The 14,873-nt window shown below is 38.4% G+C and overlaps 1 protein-coding gene across 1 annotated transcript; it reads right to left on the bottom strand.

Annotated features, from left to right (window-relative positions):
* Positions 1–8,705: 8,705 nt before the first annotated feature.
* hmgb1a (high mobility group box 1a) lies at positions 8,706–12,820 on the bottom strand. Its single transcript, XM_042432095.1, has 5 exons — positions 12,715–12,820; positions 10,251–10,411; positions 9,902–10,047; positions 9,556–9,730; positions 8,706–9,405 (listed from the first exon to the last, which is right to left on the bottom strand). Exons 2-5 carry the CDS (start codon positions 10,395–10,397, stop codon positions 9,250–9,252), a joined length of 624 nt encoding a protein of 207 aa, XP_042288029.1. The 5' UTR covers positions 10,398–10,411; positions 12,715–12,820; the 3' UTR covers positions 8,706–9,249.
* Between the last annotated feature and the right edge of the window lie 2,053 nt (positions 12,821–14,873).

Raw genomic sequence — 14,873 nt, forward strand, 5'->3', positions numbered from 1 at the left:
TAGCAAACGAGATCATCAGCAAGAAGATTGGCTATTTCTATGTAGTTATTCTATATGCCTGCCACCAAGTCAGACTCCCAGCAAAATCAGACAAAACAATTTACAGCATGCAGACCAGAAGAGCCTATGTTTACATTACATGTAGCGTTGTAGCAAGTATAAAGACATTACTAGGACTCGGGAGGACATTTCTCTTCATTTGATAATGTTATAAGTAAAGTTAGACTTGTTGTCGGCTTCCTGACTCATTTTTAAAAAGACGAGAGAAACAAAAACAAAAAGACAAGAGAGCATGAGCTGAGTGCATGAGAGAGAGAGCAGCAGTGGTCAAGCAAGCTTAAGAGTGAATGAAGAGAGGGAGCAGCAGTAGCGAGAACAATGCAGTAATTTTCTGATTGTTTCACAGCGGTTATGTTCTAAAGCACAAATACACACACACACACCTCTGCACAACCCTGCCGGAAGGTGCTGCATGGCTTGATTTAATGTGAATGTAGCCTTATCTGTAACCTAGGTGTATGAACGGTACTAAAACAAAGTTTACTTTGCTTCACCATCATCATATTACAATTTTTAATCTTACATAGCCACAAATAGATTCATTACCTCATCACTATGCATCCTGCAAACAGCTGTGTTTAAAAAAGAAAAATTGTATTACATATAAGTAGCGTCTTTCTTTCACTCGCTTCCAAAACAAATGTCCGCACTACCCAAGATCTTTACGACACAAGGTGGTGGTGCTCATGGGAAATGAAATCTTCATTCTGGGAAAACAGTACCTCTTTTGTCCACGGGGGCCACTAAAAATCAACACAAAATTAAAGTTCCTTGTAGTAACTTTAATAAATGATTTACTAGTGCTTTATAAATAATTTGTAAGCCATTAATAAGAATAAATTTTCCTCCTACAGCATCAAACTTTCTTGTCTTTTTAGTAGTTCCCTCCATGAGAGTCCCAGAGACTCGAAGAATCTATGACAAGAAGCATTGAAGCTGTTTCTTCTGGCTCATGATGGATAAACAACAAAGATCCTTTTGTTGTCTATTCTGTTTGGGCGTGGATTTTCTCCAGATTATATGCTCTGGATTTTATTTTATTCTATTTTGTTTTGTTGTGTGTTGTTCCGCATGGTGTTAGTCACTCTCTTTGTCTGTCTGCCTACATATTTCTTTTTTTCCAGGCATTCAGTCTCTTGACATTAATGTAAGGTGTACAAGTCAACATACAGTTTGTACACATAGCCCATACACCAATACTTTCTCATACAAAACACACAGAAGCACATACACACACACGGAAAAGAGGAGCGAGATGACTCATGAGATGCAACCATGAGTGCCGGATGACAAATCTCATTTCACAAGATCTCAACATTTGTGTAGCCGCCTACTCGAGCATTTGAAATACTTGTCTGCTTAAAAAAAATACAAGAAACATGCAAACACACTTTCTGTTGCTGTCTCTCACATACACAGGCAAGTAGGCATGCTTGCACAAAAATGATTTATCTTCACAATGATTGGAGCCAGATCAGTTCTAACAGATCTGTTTCCCTCTTAAATAAATCTTCATTTGGTCACAAAGTTCTTAGTTTTATTGTCCCATGGGAACAAACGCCAGCACAGTTTCAACCAGAATCATGTTTGTCTTAGTTATAGAAGTAAATAAATGAACCATTATACAATGCAATTGCAATGGCTGATCTTTCCATGTTCTGAAAACAGTAAAATGTTTTTTTAATCTAGTAAAAGATAATAAGCGTTGTTTTTTTTAAAAAAAAATATAATTATTATTATTAGAAGTAGTCTTTGAATTCTGTCCCTGGCTCAAATGCATTTTAACTCATGTCCTTTCTCTACTTTTACCCTGGTGCAATTTGCTATCTTTATATCATCACAATATTTCAGATAATTTTAGGCGAACTATGGGAAACAATCATGATTAAGAGCTTTGTTTAACTTCAGTTTTCTTTCTCTTTGTAGAGGCAATGAAGTGATTAGATAAGCTGATTTCTCTAACCTGCTGTAGAGTATAAATGTGAAACTTACAGTGCTGTACCTTACACTAATAAAGAGTTGAGACCCAAAACATCTGTGTATGTACTATTCTATTCCGCTGCTAGGGATGTTATGTTATGCTATGTTATGAGTCCAACCTCTATATTCTTCTAATGTGTTGATTGTAGAAATGAAAGGGACTATGTGACTAGTAAGTGGATTTGTCCTTTCCAACAGCATCACCCAGTGGAGGAAGAGGTTTATAGCAGGATCCATCTTATGTGAAATGACAGCAGAGAACCATCTTTATAAGACAACTTTGTTCAGAGCAACTCAGTGTGTATAGCTTATAAAATAATTTCCTCATACATGACTGTATCAAACGAATACTGTTGTCTCTCAGCACAGGTAGTCAACTGTCCCCATGCTCCCTGCTGAGGGAACCAGCCCTCACATGATTGGTTCAGAGGTGGGCTGGTACTGAGAAGATGCACCTGATTGGTCCCTCACTTTGAATCATGTTAACTTCAGAGGCAGAAAGTAGTATGATTGAAATGTTGACACCAATGATACACACACGTGCATGCTGCCACATCTTATGCCGTGCAACATGTTCACCTGTCAGGCCCATTTGTACTCAAATATACAACACTTTTAATAAGTTAACTACAAGTTTGGTAGACATGCACTTTTTTATTGTGGCATGACTACCTTGCATATGATCAATATTATTAACTATCAATCTAAACCTGTACTTTGACACAGTACATGAAAAAACGTAATAACTACTTAAGAATCCATTGCAAGGATTCTGTCACATGGGTTAAAATATAAACATTTCACACAATGACATAAATTGATTCTTTTGTATCTGAAGCCTCCTCTATCTCTTTATCAGTGTGTGGGCCTTTTCTTAATATAAAATACTGGACACATTTTAAACACATTTCATGTAGTAAAAATATAATTTCAGTGGGGAGAATGTAGAACTTGTACATGTCCTTCACACATGCATGCAAATAAAACAAACATTACTATAACAAGGACATGTGATGAAGAAGAAAAAAAGATAAGAAAGTGAGAAAAGACAGAAAAAAGAACAACAAAACTCATTGAATCACAATCCTATGGCACGTAGCTCCCCTTATCCAGAAGAAAGCAATTAATCAAACCGTTCTGCCAGTCGTCTGCAGAGCCTTGATATGCTCACTTCAGTGAACACGAACTCGATAGGCACAGTGTTATGTTGTGCTTCTCATGCTGGCTGCAGGCGCCTGGCTATATGCAAAATGTCTTTTGAGAAAGGTTGTTGTTTTCCTCTGATTTGTTGTTGAGTTTAAATGACTTTTAACAGGTCTGGCTCTTCATTAAAGGGTGACTGATCATAAGGCTCTGGTCTCTGCTCAGATCTTTGGGGGGTTTTTGTGCATGTTTGTGACAAATTTTGCAGCTTGGGAATCAAAGTAAGTTCTGCCTGGTAGATGGATGTGTATGAAAATGAAATTGTGAAGAAAATAAAAAGGTTGAATTCCTGCACTGAGTTTAATAGAGGTACAACATTTAAATCATGGACCTTTGTCATTCATCAAATTCATAATATGAAAAACAACTTTTAGAGCCACAGGCTGCAACAACTAATCTCAAACACCCGAGACAATTACCGCATTCTTGAAAATAGATAAACAATATATGTCATAATCCATAAAGTACAAATGAAAACAGAACATTTTAAATAAAAGATAAGCTTGGAAATGGAAGATAGAGAATTTCTATTAACAAGATAAGTTCAAATAGGGGAAAGGGGAGACAAATAAGTCAATAACTAGTTCAAGTCCTATATCCAAACTGCAAATATCTTCATAACCTTAAAGAAAAACATCTGGTTGTCCTTCTGATTTGTATAGTCTAGCCTGTGGCTCCAGCATAAAGATGGTATTGTTTCATATTGTGAATTTGATGCCTGACTGGCTGAAACTTTGTATCTCCAGTAAACCCAGCTTGGAAACCAAACAGCTCAAGCCGCTGCCTGAAGGGTAAGAGAGATATATTCAAAAAATATTAGGAAATATGATCTGCAGGAAAGTGAAATATATCTGTAGAGACATGAGATAAAACATACATCTTCAGTGGTCATCAGCAGGTAAATAAAATCATTGTTTATCACTGACCTCAATTGCTTTATACAATATTGAATTTAAACACATTTGTCAGGAATAGGAATGTAGAGAACAACATGAAAATAATATTTTTTCTTTATTATTAATCATAATTTGGATAACATTTTTTAAATAGATTATTAACCCCACTGATGCTTCATCTAGCAGCCTCCTGAATGAAAAGTTGGCAGACTAAATCATTTAGCCAATAAAAGATGACAGGCAGGTGCACATAATATTTGTATGAAATGTCCAGCAAAGGCTGTTCAGTACATGCTGATAATTCTATATTTTCTAAACAGAATCAGAGTTGTTCAGGATCCAGAAACAGCAGCATCCAGATGAGTGTTTGATATGAAGAGGATGTAGAGGGTTTTTTCCCCTGGGGTGGTCACTTACTGATAACTGAATTGGTGTCTGAGATATGGCAGAGCTGCAGGACTGCTATTAAAAGTGTCAAGACACACAAAAAAATATATGTTTCATTTGATGGCATGTAGTGGACAAAAACAAGCCACCAATCTGTACAATAATGCACAATATGTACGATCTATTTTCACTATAGAGGAGGGAAAGCAGTGTGCAAAGTGCATCTGATGTAAAATCAGCACCCAAACGCATCTTCAATTAGATAAAGTAAGTGTTATTTTCAGTTGTATTTTCCATTAACTCATTATCTTACAAATGTCTCTTCATCAAGCTGAAGTCAGATATGTTGATATTAGATGATATCATGATGATGATTGTGATTATGATCATAACTATGATTATGATGATATATGATGATATTACATATGAACTGATCCAAAAATCATTTGCATTATTGCACATTCAAACATTCAGTTTTATCTTTTACTTGTTTCTGGAAAAACATAGATTGTTTGGTGGAGGAGATGACATGAAGATATGAGCAGATAGACTGAAAATTTGCATTGCTCTGGTGATGAAATTAAATTTACAAGGTCTTAAGCATGAACACAATGAAAAGACACCGCCTTTAATTATTCAGTATAAAGAAAAATTATGTTTGCATGGACTAGTTCACATTTACCTCCAGGTGGTGACAAAACACTAGTGATTCAATCAAGGATTCATGAAAAATACATGGATTTGGTATTTTCAATATATTAATATTCATGTAAAACAGTGATTCTGAAGTATCTACATTAACCTTGAACCAACAACACTTAACTGGACTTTGTCGAATCTTCATTGATAAAGTTTGTGGGGAAAAACTCATGTTTGCCGATCTGAACACCCTCATCAAATCATATGTAATGTTGTAGGGTATATGAATTCTTTCTCAAACGTTCCACATCCTTTTGAGTCAAAGTTTCATAAATATACTGTATAAACACAGCATTTGCATAACTGATCAGACCAGTACTAAAATTAAATTAAGTCTTTATAATATCTGTGATAATCACAAAATAACTAAAGATAAAAACCACTGGTTAATTTCTGAACCTTCTTACAAATGTTAATACATTTTACAATCATTTGCTTGATGTAATTAGCATTTTCACATTTGGGCACATTTATATATATTTGAAAAGATCACAGCTTTGGAAAGTAAGCACATTTACTCAAGTACTGTGCTTAAGTATAAGTTTGAGGTACTTGTTCTTTACTGGAGTACTTTTATTGTACATTTTACTTCTACTCCACTTCATTTTAGAGTCAAATGTTGTACTTTTTACCCCACTACATTTATTTGACAACAGCTTTAACTAGTTCTTAAAAAATATGATGCATTGTGTCATAACAAAAATGAAAAAAGACAACAAATGGCAATAAATACAAGTTATTTATTGCAAAAAAGAAAAAATAAACTGCAAGGTAACTTCGGACGTGAGGTGTATTAGTCATTGACATCAGTAGTGTTCATGTGGATGTGTGTGGATAGTGCAGGGCAATGTTTTCCAATCCTGGTCCCGGGGCCCCCCTGCCCTGCATGTTTTAGATGTTTCCCACTTCCAACACACTTGATTCAAATAATCAGCTCATCATGAAGCTCTGCAGAAGCCCGATAACGACCCATTCATTTGAATTAGGTGTGTTGAAGCAGGGAAACATTTAAAACATGCAGGGCAGGGGTAGGTGCCCCAGGACCAGGATTGAAAAACACTGGTGTAGGGCAATGTGTGGAGTAAAAACAAAACAAAACAAAACAAAACAAAACAAAACAAAACAAAACAAAACAAAGCAAAACAAAGCAAAGCAAAGCAAGAGGGTGCAGGCGCTGATAGGGAAGAGAGCGATCCACGCTTGAAGCTGTAGAGGACTGGACCTAGGTGCTCCAGATCTGGCTGGATACTGCAATCAGCTCCTCTGACACCTCAAAGACAACATGGGTGGATACAGTTACTGACACAGCAGCAGACAGCAGGAAACAGGGTCTGTCACAATTGTTATAGATTGAAGTACCCAACAGTATATAAGATACATAAATAACTTCCAGTTATATCAAATAACACTCCACGGGAGCCATTCTGCCGCCTAATGAGTACTTTTACTTTTGAAGTACACTTTGCTGCGACTACTTTTGTACTTTTACTTAAGTATAACTATGAATGACGAACTTTTACTTGTAAAGGAGAATCTTGTTTGTTTATAGTTAAGTAAAATATTTAAACCACTGACTGACTGTTTAAGTTAAATATTGATTGAAAACGGCCTTCCCGGATGTTTGGCTGTCTCTGCAGTTTTGATGCAGTTGCAGAAATATGACCACTAGGTGTCGCCCCGAGACCATTGATGGGGCTCAGTGTGCACAGTGGGCACCAGGTGGCTGGGATTAACAGGCTCTGGAGCCGTCAGTGGCGCTGTGTAGCTAAGCTTGCTATACTGTATGCGCACTCCTAGCCTGTACAGGCCCATACAGACACTGATCAACAGCTGAGTGCGGCCACGAGGCACTGCAACTGTTTCAGCATAGTTTCCCCTTCCTGCCTTTCACCATTATGATCCACTGCAGTATGAAAAAAGGACAATCTGTTGGCCAATCCAGTGGATGTGAGGGTAAACATGCCTCCCTCAGTCTGCTGCAACTGTAAACAGGCCATATAGCATATTGCACACAGATAAATAATGATCAGCAGTGACAGCAGCTTGCAGCTGTCACATGTTTGGTAATTGTTTGCCTCAAGTTAGCTTTCCATGGAGCTTTTCAGAGACAATAACAGACGTAGACGACACATCCATGATATGTCCCAAGATTGAGGGTTTAGGAAATGTCATCGTTGCTATCATCATCCACTGGTTTCATATGTAATAGAAGAAAACAAGCATCATCAGTAGGTGTGTGTGTGATCAGGGATAGCAGGGGGCTACGTCACCTTCAGGGACTGGCTGGGTTTTATCATAGCAGTGCAGAGGTCAGCTACTGGCTGCCCCGTGTGTGTGTGCGCGCCTGTCCTCTAGCCTACTTCACACCAAGGCTCATTCAGTAGGCCAAGGCCTGACATTAGTGCAGAGATTTGCAACACAGGAGAAGAAGACACACATCCTTGTAATTTACACCGCAGATCAGAGACACGTTTGTGCTGCGCGGCTCATTTCTATGAATACTTGTGTATGCCCAGGCTGACAGTTGGTAACCCCCCTGTCTACATAGGCTCTCTCCATTAGGGGTAAACTGTGTTGTCAAGACCACAATGTACAGAATGTGTGTGTGAGTGTGCCTTTTAAGGTTTGGACTGCGGTGGTTTATACACCAGCCATATTCTTATGTCACTGGGTTTTTCAAAGCACATAATCCTTCTTATATAAATGTGTGTGTTTTTTTTTTTTTTTTTATACCCTGGATGAGACCTAGGGAGTACGTGAGAGATGAAGCAGCTGTATCTAAATAAAACAGGAAGAGTCAGTGATGCATGTTGGCATGCAGAGCAGACAGTAATGCTACAACTTTTAGCGTACCTCCACCGGGGCAAAGAGCTTCTATGCACAGCTTGTTTGCATACAACCACAGTAAAAAGGACAGGACTCATACAGTAGTGGTGATGAGTCATTCTTCATAGGAACAGCTTATCGAGGCATGGTCGTTAGATGCTTTCCTGCTCTATTTAATCGTCTCCGGGCACTGACATGTCAACTCAAATTTACTGAGTAGGAAGCGATGCAAGTTAACACACAAATCTCACCTCCTAAGATCAAAATGAATGACTCTTAGGTCTTGGAACATTTACTGAGAAGGATAGTCTCAGTGATGACTATTTGTTTCAGAAGCAGTGGTACACTGTTGCATCATACTTTGATCATTTATTATGTTTTAATTGTTTTAAATTTAATTGTATTCCATTGATTGTGGCTGCAGTGATGACGGCTTTACAGAGCATTATATTCTGGTGAATACTTCTTTCCTTGTACTCTTCTGGACCAGCCATATTGTAGTTTTTACTTGTTTATTGTGTATTACTATTCACTTAAACTAGTCTGCTTCTACCAAAACATGTGGGGCCCATTTCATCTTGGGAGAAGGAACCTTGAAGGACAATGAGCAATACCTTCAATATTTTCACTTGGACACAAAAACAACAAATCAAATTTATTAAAAAAAAAATGTTTATTGACATCAGAAGCAATTTAAATTTCAACAATAAACAAGGCGTTTTTTTCTTATTTTTGCTATTACAGTGGTACATAAAGATCAGTAAAACAACTGTGATACGTCAATTTTTGATAACATGTCATTTAAAATAAAAACACACAGAAAACAAAAAAGGAAAAAAAAGAAGGAACACTCAGATCTAACTCAGAATGTTTTTTTATGTGCTGTGCACCTCTAGCTAGGGTAAATACTGTAAGCCCACCCCTTGACACTGTACCAGGCAGGATAGTGGTCTAGGAACTAACACTGGAAAAAATAAGACTGGCAGAAAGACACAGACACGATACTTGTGTAGTGTTAACTATACAAAAAGGAGAAAAAAACTGTACAGCATAAAAACAACTGATATACACAGCCTTTTTTGTTGTTTTTTTTTACCCCTTGGATACTAATGTATTTCCTTTCAGTAAGTGAAGTGTGTACAAGGGGGTTAAATGCTTTATAAACAAGAAAATGACCACTATATATGTCAACCGCCATCTACTCATCATCATCCTCATCATCATCGTCCTCCTCCTCCTCGTCATCCTCGTCATCATCATCATCGTCATCATCCTTCTTCTCCACCGCCTTGGCAGGGGCTTTTCCTGGTGCTCCGCCGCCTGTTTTGCCCTTAGCGCGATATGCTGCAATGTCCTGTGATGAAGGAATGAAGGTTTTTTTTTTTTAAAACTGTTGAGACCCCAACACTGTTCGTAATATTTGTATTTAAAGCTTGACAAGGATGAAGAGCACAACATAAGTTTCCCCTGGCATCATCAATACAACTGATCACCGTTTCTTTACCTTCTCATACTTCTCCTTCAGCTTAGCGGCCTTTTTCTCATAGGGCTGCTTGTCCTCTGCAGCGGTGCCATTCCACATCTCGCCCAGCCGCTTGGCAACATCTCCAATGGACAGACCAGGGCTCTCCCCTTTGACCTTAGGGCGGAACTCTGAGCAGAAGATGAAGAAGGCAGATCTGGACAGAAAGCGGGAAAAAGAATGAGCTTGTCATTTATCCAACATGACATGTTCGACATTGTGTCAACATGAGTCAGCCGCCTATGATTCAGATTTGTTTTGTTCTGCTACACTGTATTTCAATTGCAAAAGGTTATGAAATCATTAAGTGTAGACTTGTAATACTTACGGGGGTCTCTTGGGGGCATTGGGGTCCTTGAACTTCTTCTTCTTTCCTCCCCTGACTGGAACGTAGCTCATCATCTCCCTCTCATAACGCGCCTTGTCCTGTCTAGCCAGGTCCTCAAATTTGCCCTTCTCCTTAGCAGACATTGTCTGAAAACAGAGAGACAACTAGCTATTGGTACCAGCTGTGGCAACACCCAGGTTGTTTTCTTACTCATTTTACAACGTGAACATCTGTATTTAAGTACTATACATATAAAATCATCCAACACAATCATGCGTCTGAATTATCCTGATATACATCAGTTAAGAGTTGCATCAAGACTACAAGTTTATGACATCATCATACATACCTTCCATCGCTCGGAGCACTTCTTGGAGAACTCCGCAAAGTTAACCGAAGCATCAGGGTGTTTCTTCTTGTGCTCCTCCCGACAGGTCTGGACAAAATAGGCATAGGAGGACATCTTGCCCCTCGGCTTGGTTGGATCTTTCCCCATCCTGGCGGCAATTTCTAAAACAAATGTTTCAAATATAGATTAAATGTGCAATTATGTAATTGTATATTAATGTTTCTTTTGAGAAGTGGAATGGGTGGATATTTGGTTGGGGCACTCTGCTAAAAGCTGTTTTCTAAAAAAAAAATAAAAATTGTTAATTAATTATATTTTCAACTCATATGTAAAATTATATTATGTTAATTGCATGTAAATGTTAGATGTGTTTGCTATTACTGCTCTTACCCACCTCCCAGGCTCATAGAATGAGCACTGGTATTGATGGCACTATTTAATTGACCCGCCCACTAAGTTAGGACCCGTTATTGCAGTCTGCTAAAACAAAACCGTCCAGCACAGACGGAGCTGATGCGATGAAAATGGCTTTATTTATTGATGCAATCTGTACTGTGGCCTTTATATAAAACTCCGTGGTTAACTCCCATTATGGTGGCTTAAAACTGACTAAACATGAATTCAAGAAGGAAATCTCGTCAAAATCCATAAATATACATATATGTACAAAATATTTTTTTTCTTTCAGTAATAGTTCGCGGTCCGTATCACTTTCTCATCTAACTGCAAAAGTTCCCTAAGTTCAAGTACATAACATAAACCACAGACCACTGTGGGACTTAAACAGTGGACTTTTTTTTAAATGACTTGTCTTTGCAAAAAAAAAAAAAAAAAAAAAAAAAAAAAAAATCCTAAAATCTCAACTGCATTAAAAAAGGCCCTCGGAAACCACCCATTTCATTCATGTTCATGTTTTCATCAAACAAATAACTTTGACACAAAAAAGACACAAATCACACATAAAAACGTATTTATTGAAAATATAACACTTAAACTGTTATTCGATGCGATTTAACACTCGTCCTATATCAAGTCTTCCATGTCTGTGATCCTGTAAATAATTCGGCATGATTTGCTAAACCCATCAAAACTCGTATTTTTCCCCTTTACATTTCCCCATTAAATGCTATTGTAACTCCCAACTAAGCTGCGTCGACCGAAGTAGTAATGGCGCATAGGCTCTCGTTGAGGAAAAGGAGGTCAGCAACGACGGCAATATTTCTTCTTCCATTTTGTGAGAATGCCTTCTTCATGAAAGAAAGTCCCCCTCAAATGTCTCCTCCCGCCTCCCAGTTCGCTTTGCAACACGACAAATATGTCTAGAAAGCCGGTGATCTGTACAAAATATTTCCCCGATTGATTCCTATTGCACTAGCCGCCTTGTATAGTAATACATTGGGTCTGTACTGAGTCTATGAGCGGGCTGTGCTACTGCCTTGGTTTCTATGAGCTCCTAATGGCCGCTCGTCTTCATCCACTAACATGGAGAATATGGCTCCTTCTCTTTGTGTCAACGCACAGCCATTGCACTGCATGCAATAGAGGGCAGAGCGACCGCGGCGACCACTCTGTTTCAACCCCGGATTTAAACGTCTTCCGAGCATCGGAAAAATCTCACAAGGGCGTCGTTAGAACCACGAAGGATTGAACTTTCTTTTGCCGTCGTTACATCTTATAGTTACGGGATTGTTTTTCGAGAAAACACGGTTAGAAAAAGTTGAACCGAACTGCGCCTCTTGTCACTGGCTTCCCATTTGCCTCGCTGCCTTGTTTCCTATGCGAATACAGTCAGCCATTACAGTAAAGCGCAGATCGTGAGGTAATTTTTTCATCGTCTTGCAGGGCGAATTGTGGCAAACAAACATATGTCTATGTGTATTTTCAGACGGTCTTTCTTTTTCTCATGTTTTCATGAATTTTAAATGCCCCTTTCCACAGCCGCTCGCTGCCCACAGTCTTCACATGACAGGCGTTCAGCTTCGCAATGCACTGCAATGGCTAGCTTAACGGCGAGTCTTCTACCATTGTCGCTAACCGTGTTGTCCGCGAGACATTCCTGAATTTTTACGCGATAACCGACGAGTGATTAGACTCCATTTTGTGAACAACGACACGACAGTAATATACAAAATTATTCGTATTTAACAAAATCAACGGTTATCGTCGAATTTAGTCAAAGCTAATATTAATTTCTCCCCTTTTTTAAATGGAGCGTCTGGGTCCACACTCCCAGGCAGAGTAACGCTACCTGCTTAACGCCGGCTGTTTTTTTTCTTTTGTTGTTGTTGTTTTAACGGTTCCCCCCGCAATAAAAAATCTTCATAAACTGCTAAAGGTTTCACATTAGGTTGTGGCAGACACATAAGTAAGATATTTGTGAATGTTATCGTCATTTTCATCATTTAGAGACACTTCGGATTTTCGTATGTGTGTGTGTGTGTATGTGTGTGTGTGTGGTACTTACCAAGGGACTATCGCTGGATCTCAATGCTCTCTGCAATGGCTGTGTGTGAGGCAGCACAGGCGATACGCAGTGTCTTCACTCCTCAGCTCTCTAACATTACTCTCGGCGGGGCTCGCACGCCATTGGCCAGCGCCCGGTCTGGCGCTTCTCTGATTGGGCAGCGGGTTTTCATTGTCCTAATAGAAGACGAGGTCCCATTGGCTGTCTTTTGCGAAACGTCACTGAAGTTTTCCGAGGCGCGTGGATACGAAAACATTTCTGTCTGAGCATGCTGGAGCTGGTAGTAGTGTAGTGTGTTTGCCATAGTATTGAATTCACTACGTTGAAGCGCAGTGTACAGTAGGCAAGTTAAATGAATGAGACATCGTGCAGCGCTTGTAGTCAGTGAACGAGGCAGCTGTGAAATGTTGTGCGATTGTGTTGGACGGGCTGCTCCTCACTCCATGAGCCTGCTCTATTGTACATTCGCCTCCAATACACGTGAGCTTATTTGCAATTTATGACTTTGAAAATGCGTGTGGAGAAGATCGCTTTCTCCACGCGTAAAAGACACAAGAAGCGCTCTGCTCGTCCAGTACGGGGTTGTTACGTGCTGGATATGAAATTTTAAATGATTTGGCTCAGAGTTAGGATGATAACACAATAGCAATTTAGTTAAGGGTCTGCCATTTAATCGCTGTGTATACCGTGATTTTCATTTTCAGCTTATTATTGGGAAAAAGTCACTTCACTGACTTTGCCACACAGTGTTTTCTTATTCTATCTGACAAGTATTCCTAATAATCATTTTAAGCAGGCACTCATTTTGTGTTATAGCTATGTTTACTTATGTCCCTGCAGCCCCTTATTAAGACATGAATGTAGCACCAGATATCAAATCATGATAAATACATTTAAGGCCACGAGGTTGCTTTTATATTTCTCTATCTTTTTTTTCTTGACTTTTGTTTTTACATGCTTCATATACAGTAGCTGACTGAAAGATGAGAGTGCTCATCCTCAATTAAATCACAGACTTAAGGAGATCAAAGAGCTACTGTTCAGCTTAAACCAAAGTAAGGGGATAAAGCAATTTATAGTTAAGGGAGGAATTTGGCAATAATCTAAGTCTACAAGATTTTTATTTATTTATTTATTTATTTATTTATTTACAAAGTGAGATGTGCAGGCCTGTTGTTTTGCAATTATGTATTCAAATTTAATTGCTAATTGCACGTCCCATAGATGAAACAGGTTCGTAGTATAGCATTAAGGCACTTTTCACACATTGTTCTGTGCAATTAAATGGTTAAAGCCCTAAATTATAATATGCTTAAATAGGAAAAAAGATAACAGTGAGGAATGCATTCATTTTAATGCAACCCACTATAGCCAGCCATATTATATTCGGGACTTTTTTGTGAGTTGCAAGTTGTGTTTGTCCAGATTAATAAATAATGTTATACTGAAACTAATGTTATCCACCAACTTTACAATATTGATTGATATAATACAGATTGCCTTAGAGAATATAATATATATATTACTGGATTCAGTTCCTCTCATTTGCATATCTGATACAAAGTCATCAGCACTCTAAAACCACATTTTGTTGTGTTGTTGTCATACAGTCGAACAATTAGTTTCATTAGCCCTATGTAGAGATTTCAAGAGGTCATATGATTGTATTTGTTTGTCTGATCAACAACAGATGTTGAAAACTAAGGTTACATTGATGTGAATCTTGCTGTGCACGTTCATGCTATCCGAATAACCCTAATGAGTTGGATAACCCTGTGACCTTGCTGTAGCGCCACCATCAGACAGATGATTTTCTACAATGCGTGTCTCTCCCATGAACTGTGCTATTATGGTATCCTCTTACTTGTAACTCACACAGAAACAAAACCTGCTGTGCATCATGTATTATTATAGTATAATATAGCATAACTAAGGGTTATAGCATAGAGAAGAATTGTGCAAACAGCATCTGGGCTTTTCAGATTTACATTTCCAGGATGTAGAAACTGACTAATTTTTTGACCTCGTGACCCAAGCTCTAGCGCCACCATTGGGTCAAACTTATATATTTATATATATCTCCATATATATAAACTGTGCATAGATGTAAAATGGGTATCCAGTGAATAGGCCACTAATATGATGAGACTATGATTTCA

The sequence above is a fragment of the Thunnus maccoyii genome, chromosome 13, assembly GCF_910596095.1.
Source record: "Thunnus maccoyii chromosome 13, fThuMac1.1, whole genome shotgun sequence".
NCBI classification, from domain to species: Eukaryota; Metazoa; Chordata; class Actinopteri; order Scombriformes; family Scombridae; genus Thunnus; species Thunnus maccoyii.

Excerpts from the sequence above, each read along its gene's own strand:
- hmgb1a (XM_042432095.1), bottom strand. The coding sequence starts at position 10,397 with ATGGGGAAAGATCCAACCAAGCCGAGGGGCAAGATGTCCTCCTATGCC. Across the intron at positions 10,048-10,250 it reads AGTGCTCCGAGCGATGGAAG|ACAATGTCTGCTAAGGAGAA; the intron begins GTATGTATGATG and ends CTCTGTTTTCAG. Across the intron at positions 9,406-9,555 it reads TGAAGGAGAAGTATGAGAAG|GACATTGCAGCATATCGCGC; the intron begins GTAAAGAAACGG and ends CCTTCATCACAG.